The 8,733-nt window shown below is 47.3% G+C and overlaps 1 protein-coding gene across 1 annotated transcript; it reads left to right on the top strand.

The window, feature by feature from the left end:
- Positions 1–1,090: 1,090 nt before the first annotated feature.
- LOC104460904 (putative lysosomal acid lipase/cholesteryl ester hydrolase) lies at positions 1,091–7,691 on the top strand. Its single transcript, XM_010081576.1, has 9 exons — positions 1,091–1,174; positions 1,730–1,895; positions 3,264–3,462; positions 3,708–3,817; positions 4,251–4,387; positions 4,830–4,973; positions 6,197–6,268; positions 7,013–7,078; positions 7,458–7,691. The coding sequence occupies exons 1-9, from the start codon at positions 1,091–1,093 to the stop codon at positions 7,689–7,691; spliced, it is 1,212 nt and encodes a 403-aa protein (XP_010079878.1).
- The last annotated feature ends 1,042 nt before the right edge of the window (positions 7,692–8,733 follow it).

Genomic DNA, 8,733 nt, shown 5'->3' with positions numbered 1-8,733 from the left:
CCACCTCTGTCCGTGTGTCCCAGAGACCCACGTGTTCCTTGGGAGCATCCCAGGAATGATCCCTCAACCACCTTCCTCCAGGGAAGGAGAGCCCTGCTGCACAGGCAATGCAACACGGGGGTCCCAGCCCCAAATCTCAGCCTGGATTGTTCAGGTTCCTCCAGCCTGGGAAGCCAGTTCCTCCAGCAGAAGAGAGAGGGGATGATGAGGTTTAGCTGGGAAACAACCAAAACTTGCTTGCAGTTCTCCTTTCTTTGCCCAGGAAGATATTTTTCAGGGAAGCAATGGGGTGGATGCAAGATACCTAGCACTGGCATCCGGCCATGGTTGCTGCTTCCAATGCAGACCAGCACAGGCACATGCTCTTGGCAGGGATCTGGCAGGGCTCCTTGCTGTGGGCTCCACACAATTTAACTATTTAAGCATATCACACAAGAGCTGAGGCAGTATTTCTGTTGCAAATTTGTTGTCTCCAGCAAATAAAATGATAGTAAGATGGTTTGTGGGAGGAAAATCGCAAAACAGAAACTTCAAAATCCTTCCCCGGAAGAAGAGCAGGTCTCCTGGGACAGTATTTCACTCAAGTTTGCAAAAAAACCTTGAGTGTGTCCCAGGGTCTCTTTCAGGCATAAGGAGAGCCCAACCAAATCACCTTATTTGATTTCATATTAAGAACAAAACCTTCATGGTTCTGCAACTTAACATTGTGTGGTTTACTCCTGATTAGCCCAGTTATCCATTCAACCAAATAGTCTATTATTCTGACCAGCCGAGCCATAATTTGAAACGAATAGTTTATAATCATGCCCTCAAAGACCAGATGTGCATTTTTCTGAATACAAGGATCTAATGGAGAAAGTGTGATTAAATCTTATGGAGTTTGGCATTTTTCAAGATAAGGAAAACGAACAATTCCTAGCATCAATTAGAAGATTTCAAATTTATAATTATTTCACCTGTGAGTGGTCAGCTTGATATACTAATAGAAATGTAGTGCATGCCAAGTGAAGTGCGTGCAGTCCCTGGCTTCTATGTCTGTTCCATCGATGTCTCTCACGCTCATCATGTTGACAATGTTTTGCAGAGCGCCATGATGTGGCTGTTCATAACCATTGCTTATTCAATGTGCATCTGTGAAAAGTCAGATGCGAGCCCCGAGACGTCCATGGATGTTGTAAGTCCTGACTTCTCTCCCTTCTTTTCCTGCTTGGGCATGCAAGCTACCTGTGCTGCCATAGTCTGTGCAGGACCCATGGTCTCTGTGTGTGTATCTTCACCAGGGGTTGGTATCAGGGTTTTAATAGAGCTTGCGTACGTGGAGATTTGTGGCAGACGTTTATGGGGGAGTTTGGTCCAAGTCAACAGGTTTGGTCAACGCAGCTGTCTGAGGCTTGGAGCTTCGTTGTCATTGTTGCCCTGCTCTTCACAAACGTTGATTGCAACATGAAAAGCAACAGTGGGATTTTCTTTACCAGACCTGCTCAGGGAGTGACAGAAACTTACACCTGCCAAAAATCTTAGCTGAAGCCATGACATCAGTGCAGCGTTGGCGGAGGGGATATTAGGAGGTCCCTGCTCCACCCTCCTGCTGACAGCAGGAGTCCCCACCACAGGCTCAGGGCAAACACTGTTGGCTTCACCCAGCCCATCTCCCTGACACCCTCCATGACGGAGACCACCACCTCCCTGCACACCCATCCCACCTTGTCCTTTCCTTCCCTTCCCACAGGGTGACATTATCCGCTACCATGGGTACCCCTGTGAGGAGCATGAAGTGGTGACAGATGACGGCTATTACCTCACCATGCAGAGGATTCCTCACAGCAGAGACAGCCCAGGAAGCACAAGTACCTCCCACGAGGCAGAGGCACAGGGCTCCAGCATGTTCTGCCCCTGTAAGTGCCACGAGAAGGTCTGCCTGGTCCAGGTACCCCGAGAGCTTTGATGGGCTGGATTAGACCAGGCTCAGGGCTCCTCATATGGGCTGGGTCCTCAAGGAGACAACTTTCCCTAGAAGATCAGCCTCATGAGCAGAAGAAATGCAGGTGCCCACCATGCTGTCCTTCTCATTGAGAAGATCTGCTCCAAAGAGGAAGGAAAATATAAGGGGAATGAATGGGACAGAGAAATCTTGCCCCGGGTTTTACCCCAACTCAAAGCCAGACAGTGGAGCAGCAAAAAGCCATCTGTCAGAAAAAACAAACAAACAAACAAACAAACAAAAAAACAATATTTCTAATCCAATGCCATCTCACCATTTCAGCTCCTTTCTGTTCTTCACTTGAACTGCTGTTTCAAAGTGGAGGGGGTGATGCCCCATTCTTGGCAGGGTGTCCCTCTCCTGGGAAGTAGGAGGACTGGCTTATGAACATGGCAGATAAGTGTAAAAAGCCAGCTTTCCATTCAGGACACTATGTCCTCAGCTGTCCACAGTAGAAAAGTGAGTCTTACATTGAGGGTCTGAAAACAAAGAGAAAAAAGAGAAGACAAATGGGGAAAAAAAAAAGAAAGGAATGTCAATTTTACTTCAACTTTTTAATGCTGCAACCTGTGGTCGCCCTACCACATGAATTCAGATATCCTTGCGATGACTGTGTTGTGGCTGTGAAGTTGGATCTGCTTTGAGCAGGGGGTTGGAGCAGAGACCTCCAGAGTTTCTTTCCAAACTAAACCTTTCCATAATCTCTCTGCTACTCTCTTCCCACAGCACTTCAGGCTTCCTGGTCCTTTGTAAAAAGAGATATGATGTTTGTTCTGAGGAGCTCAGACTTGCCCATGTGGCTTAAAGTGGGCAGAAGTGGGTGGAGGAGATGCTTTTGACCTCTCCGGTACCCGAGTCTCTTGCAATGGGGCAGCATGGTGCCGCCGTGCCATGGGAGGTACTTAGACTCTGCTGGGTTTTCAGTGTCTCCTGAGCCAAACAAAAGGCACCATGAGGAGGGTGTTCTCCATGCAAAGGGCACAGTCATTGGCCAAACACACAGGGGATTTGGTTTCTTTCTTCCTGGGAGCACGATTTACCAAGCTCCATTCAGTGTGAAGTCCAACCTTATTTTTCAGCTTCGCTATATCAATTTTCTCCACCCCAGGATGACCAAAGAGTCTACTTCAAAAACACATCTCCAGAGAGTCTGAGGACATAGGTGACCATCTCTCTGCACTGGAATTACTTCCCCGGGGTGTTGCTGCCAAAGCGATACCTGGATGCGAACAGTCAGTTTTGGTAGTGGTCAGAGAAAATGATCCTCCTCTTCTTTCTTCAGCTCCAAAGCCTGCAGTCCTCCTGCAGCATGGCCTGCTGTTGGAGGGAAGCAACTGGGTCACCAACTTGCCCAACAGCAGCCTGGGCTTCATCCTTGCCGATGCTGGCTACGATGTCTGGATCGGAAACAGCCGGGGGAACAGTTGGTCACAAAAGCACAAGGAGTTTGAGTTTCACCACCAGGAATACTCAGCTTACAGGTATTTTCTGTGAAGCTGAAGGGTGGGCAGGTACCTGGTACCCTCAGCAGTGTCTGTACACTGAAGGACAGTCACATCATCTGCCAGTGGGCATAAACTGACACCACCAAGATGCCAGAGGGGTGCCCGTACCTGCCAGAGCCCTCGCCCACTCCCCAGATAGTCATGGCACTACTAGCCATGTCCTGCCTGTCGCTCTCAAGGTCAGCAATTGTAATTTTGTCCTATGCCTGTCTCTGTTGCAGCTTTCATGAGATGGCCATGTATGACCTTCCAGCGACGATCAACTATATTCTTCAGAAAACTGGACAGGAGCAGTTATACTACGTGGCTTACTCTCAAGGCACCACCACAGGTACTTAGGAGGAGATCAGACCACTGTCAGTTACATTTGCTGTGCACCCTCGGTTTTGAAGTCTTCTCCTGAGAGCCTACACAGGGAGGGTAACGTCCAGGCATGTCCAAACAATGAAGGCAAAGGAGCAGGTAAAATTCCCCATTTGCTTTAACAGAACAGTCTTGAGCAGTGACGGCACACAAAATGGTTGCAGCAATGGCTTTTGGTGCATCCCTCTGCTGCCAGAGACCCAGGAAGGGCTTGCAGGAGCTGCAGCTGGGCTGAGCAGTCAAGCTGAGAGCTCAAATGCATCAGCAGCAAAGACTTCAGGTCAAGGCAGCAACCTGCTAGAGCCACCTCTGAGGGTCCTTCCCCTGGACACATAGCCCTGGGAGTAGACAACTCCTTCAGCAATAAGAGGGCAGGCTCTGCTTACTTCTCTCTCCCACAGGCTTCATTGCGTTTTCATCCATTCCTGAGCTGGATCGCAAAATCAAGATGTTTTTTGCCTTGGCTCCTATCACCTCAAGCTCAAATATGAAGACGCCCTTGGTGAGGTTATTTGACCTTCCCGAGGGGCTGGTTAAGGTACGTCCTCACTGCATGCTCATCTGATCTGAACAGGAAGGGGGTGAACAGGAAAGCGTCATCACATCAGACAAGCAGTGCTTGTACATCACTTCCATTTCCTTGTCCTCCATGTGCCCTTTGCATTGAGGAAGTACATTTGTGCCTATGCTTTTGAGCCTGTGGTGCATTAAATGGTGTAAAGCATCCTCCTATCCAGCCCTAACCAGAGAAGACCTATTTCTAGATATTGTTTCCAGGTCCATCCTACTAGGAGAAACCTCTCCTAGGAAGATCAGGCCTCTTCCAGGGCCACGACCATTTCTGAAATCCAAAATTACAATGTGCAGCAAAGCTGTGGCAAGGAAGACAGCAGCTTTCAGGGGTGAGCAGAGAGGTGGGGAGCATCTGGAGGCAAAAGAGGAATGTGAACCACACTGATGAACACCTTTGACTTTCACAGCTCATTTTGGGACACACAGTGGCCTTCGGTAAGGGCGAGATCTTGCGGCAAGTGATGTCCAGTCTGTGCAGATATCCCATCTTTAAAAGCTTTTGCTCCTTGGCCCTTTACTTGCCTGGTGGGTTTACCAACAGCTTAAATGTGGTATGTACACTTCAGATCACCTTTTAAATGATCCAGTTCCTCACTGTTTGAGCCCAAATTATCAACTACATTCCCTCACCTGGCCTTTCTCATCTTTGATTTATTGAAAAAAATCTGTCCATTGCGCCAGCACTTTGCAATCTGGCCGTTGCGTTGGCCGTTGTGATGCTCTTGCATTGGCACCTGAGGGAAGACCGGAGCACACACAAGCTCACACGTCCACCAGACACATGGCGTCCCCAGGGGGAATGATGCTGAAGGGGAAAGTGCAGAAATTCACTTGGAGCTCTGGGGGCTCCTGGGATCTCTCTCCTGAAGTGATTTGTAATTTCACATGTGTTTCAGTAACAAATCAAACTCTTAAGGAACAAACTCCCCTTCTGTCCACTCCTAGAAAAGGTGGGCCCTCAGACTCTTCAATCTAACAGCCCTTAGACCATATTTATCCCCAAATCAGACACTTTCCCTGGGCTCCACTGCACCCAACACAGAGTCACAGAAAGATTCAGGCTGGAGGTACTGGGGTGGGGATTTCCAGTCTGACCCTGCTCTCAGCAGGGCCAACACCACAGCTGCAGCGGGTTGCTTGGGGACATGCCCAGGAGAGCTGAGTGGTCCCAGGGATGCCCCACTCACATGGGGAAGGGCTGTTTCCTTGGGACCAGCCAAGATTTCAGGGTACAGATCCTGCCACAACAGCTCATGTGAGCAAACTTGGTGAGAGGCCCATGGAAGTACCAAGACTTCCATGATAACAGCTTGGTCATGGATGGAGTCAGAGCTGGGCCACTGTTTCTCAAGGAAACTGTTGGTGTAATTGCTTGATATGCCAAGGAGGAAAGGCGTTAGAAACAACTTGTAGACCTACTGTGATGTGTTGCACGTTGTCTGTGCAAAAGGGTCCTGAGAACAAGATACGAAGTTTTATGTTGTATTGAAAACCACATAGACTCGTAACGTGACCCAGCATCCCATGGGAATTGCTCGGCTCACTGAAGGGAGTTCCGCAGCACCCCTCATGCTGCTGTCTGCAGCATGTGTTCGCACAGCAGGTGTCTGAGTTGTGCCTTCAGAGCTAAGACAAAGCAGTTTGTACAAACGCAAGCTCCAGCTAGTCTGTGTGAGTGACAGACCTGTGTTCAGGCTACTGAGCAGGATCAGTTTTATTTCTAACAAGGTTTCCCTCCATGCAGAGAATAAATGTCTCCAATGGTTTCTTGCAGAGCCGCATGGATGTCTACCTGTCCCACTACCCTGATTCAACATCCCTAAAAAACATGTTACATTGGCGCCAGGTAATATTTCCTGCTACAGAATCAGGTCGCATGCTGCCAGGGCCTGTGTTCTTTTCTCTCAGCTGCCGAGAACCTCTTCTCAATGCTTAATTCCCTGTTGCTCTCCCTGCAGAGCTATATTAGAGAGAAAGGGGAAAATTGACATGAAACACTGATGCGGGTGCAGTTCTTTTGCCCATGGCTTTCAACAAAAGATGACTAAGAGTCTTTGGAGCTGGTAGGAGACGGAGATGGAAGCAAAAACTGGTAATAAACCAGCACAGGAGATGCTAAGAGTAAAGGCTAAGAGCTGGGGGTCAGTAGAGCCAACTAATCATACAAGAAATAATCATTGAAAACATGCAGACTCACATCCTCCTGTTGCAGACATTGACCATGACAGACAAAGGGAACTTGCCCAAAGGTCTGATTCATGTCTTCTTTGAGGCTAGCTCTTGGTTGTAGGCTTGGTGCACTGTGGGTTTCTGGGGTCTCAACCTCCAGACACCCATCCTCTGCAGCTCACCAGCCAGCCAAGAGAGGAGGGACGGAAGACATGAGCAATGTCAGGCGATCTTGCAAGCCATGCTCAGATCTTCCTGCAAGTTGAGCTCTCCTCCCGAAAGACAATATCACACATAACAAATGGCATCCTTGAGCCTTGGTGGCAGGAGGGAGCAGTGCAGTTCCGAGGTCACCTCTTTTATCTTTCTTATGGTCCTCTCTAATGGATGCATAATAAACACAGCTCTCCTCCTTCTCCAGCTCTATCAAACAGGGGAATTCAAATATTATGATTATGGCAGTGACAACATGCTTCATTACAACCAGGTAAGAGAAATCCATTCTCATTTGTCAGTTTTAAAAGAGAGAAAAAAAATAAAATTACAATGAAAATGAAAATATTGCAGCATATGAGACTGAATTTTATGGGGTTTATGGAATTTACCTTATATGGTCAAACAGGTTTGTACCCTTTTTAGAAAAAAAAGGTCTGTGATGTCATTCAGTGATGACTTTTTGACCCTCTGATGAAAGCCACAGTCGTGAAAAGCCCAAAAAGCATAGTCAGGATCTCTGGTGATAGTTTCTGTACCATCTCTCAGGATAGGTGAGAAATTCCAATCAGTAATCACGAATACTTTGAGTTTTTGACTTGCCCGTGACCTCCCAGGCTTTCTTTTCTCATGCCACACTTTTTGTCTTCCAGACCACACCTCCCTTCTATGAGCTGGAAAATATGAAAACCCCGCTTGCTGTGTGGTATGGTGGCAGGGACTGGATTTCAGCCCCCGAAGACGTTAACATCATACTGCCTCGTATAACCAACATGGCATACAAAAAGTACATTCCTGAATTTGTCCACTTTGATTTCCTTTGGGGTATGCAAGTGTACGAACAAGTGTACAAAGAGATTCTTGAACTTATGGAGAAGAGCACCTAGAGTCAGAACAGTGTCAGTAATTGTTGGTTTCTCATTTGATATCTGAGACTTCTTTCATTTGGAAAAAAAAAAAAAAAAAAAAAAGGAAGAAAAGAGAGGGGGAAAAGGCTCATTAAACTGCTACATTTGGTTTGGGTTGATATTATTCTGGCAAGTGCGGAAGACAAGCCAATCCAATGATCAGGAAAGCACACAGGATTTAGGTTAAACAGGTTGAGGTCCTTGCAGAAGCTAGGCATGGCCCTTGGACCCCGAGTCTCCCAGGTGCCTCACTTACATGGGTTTCCAGCAACAAGCAATTTCAGTGGAATTTGGCTCCTTTGTGTGAGTTGCTGTTGTGGGCTCTGGCCTCCCTATGCTTGGGTTCCCAGCTGCAAACACCTGGACAGCAGCTCAGCTCAGCTCCATCCTGGACACGGGTGTTTCACAAGAATAGATGTGCTCAGATGGGACCACATGGTGGGTGGAGCAAAGAATCCTGCCAGTGTAGCTTTATCCACCTTCTGGTGACTCTTCTGTGCCAAGAATCCCAACACCCTGATGTTCATTGCTTTACAGTTGGAAGGAGGTAGAAACTTCCCACCTGGTGACAATGAAAAGAGCTCGTCGGGGTTTTTCTTCATGAGAACTGTCCATTTCACTAATGTAGGAAACTTCTTTCTCAAATTCATGCTGATTCAGACAACACCAGCCCTGCTGATACACAAAAGGGTTTTCAGTAATCTCTACCAGAAACACAATTTGAAGCAATATCCCCAAGGCACAAACCCAGCTGCAAAGATCACCTCTTGCCGACTCTCAGGAAATGCTTTTGTTTTCCTTACGTGGGAGAGAGAAGAGAAGTCTGGTGGAAGGCAGTAATGAGTCTAACTCTGTTTTCAGCTTCTGGATTACACTTCTTAATAATATATTGATTAGGGGAGGAATTGTGAATTTGCCTGTTTGTGTAACTATACTCTTAAATATGCCTAGGAGCAAGCAGGGCAAAGGATAAGGCCTTCTTTTCACAAAGATGTAATAATAATAATAATAATAATAATAA

The sequence above is a fragment of the Pterocles gutturalis genome, unplaced genomic scaffold (assembly GCF_000699245.1).
Source record: "Pterocles gutturalis isolate BGI_N339 unplaced genomic scaffold, ASM69924v1 Scaffold35174, whole genome shotgun sequence".
NCBI lineage: Eukaryota > Metazoa > Chordata > Aves > Pterocliformes > Pteroclidae > Pterocles > Pterocles gutturalis.
The sequence above is the reverse complement of the archived record's forward strand: the minus strand, read 5'-3'. Positions and strand labels throughout refer to the sequence as shown.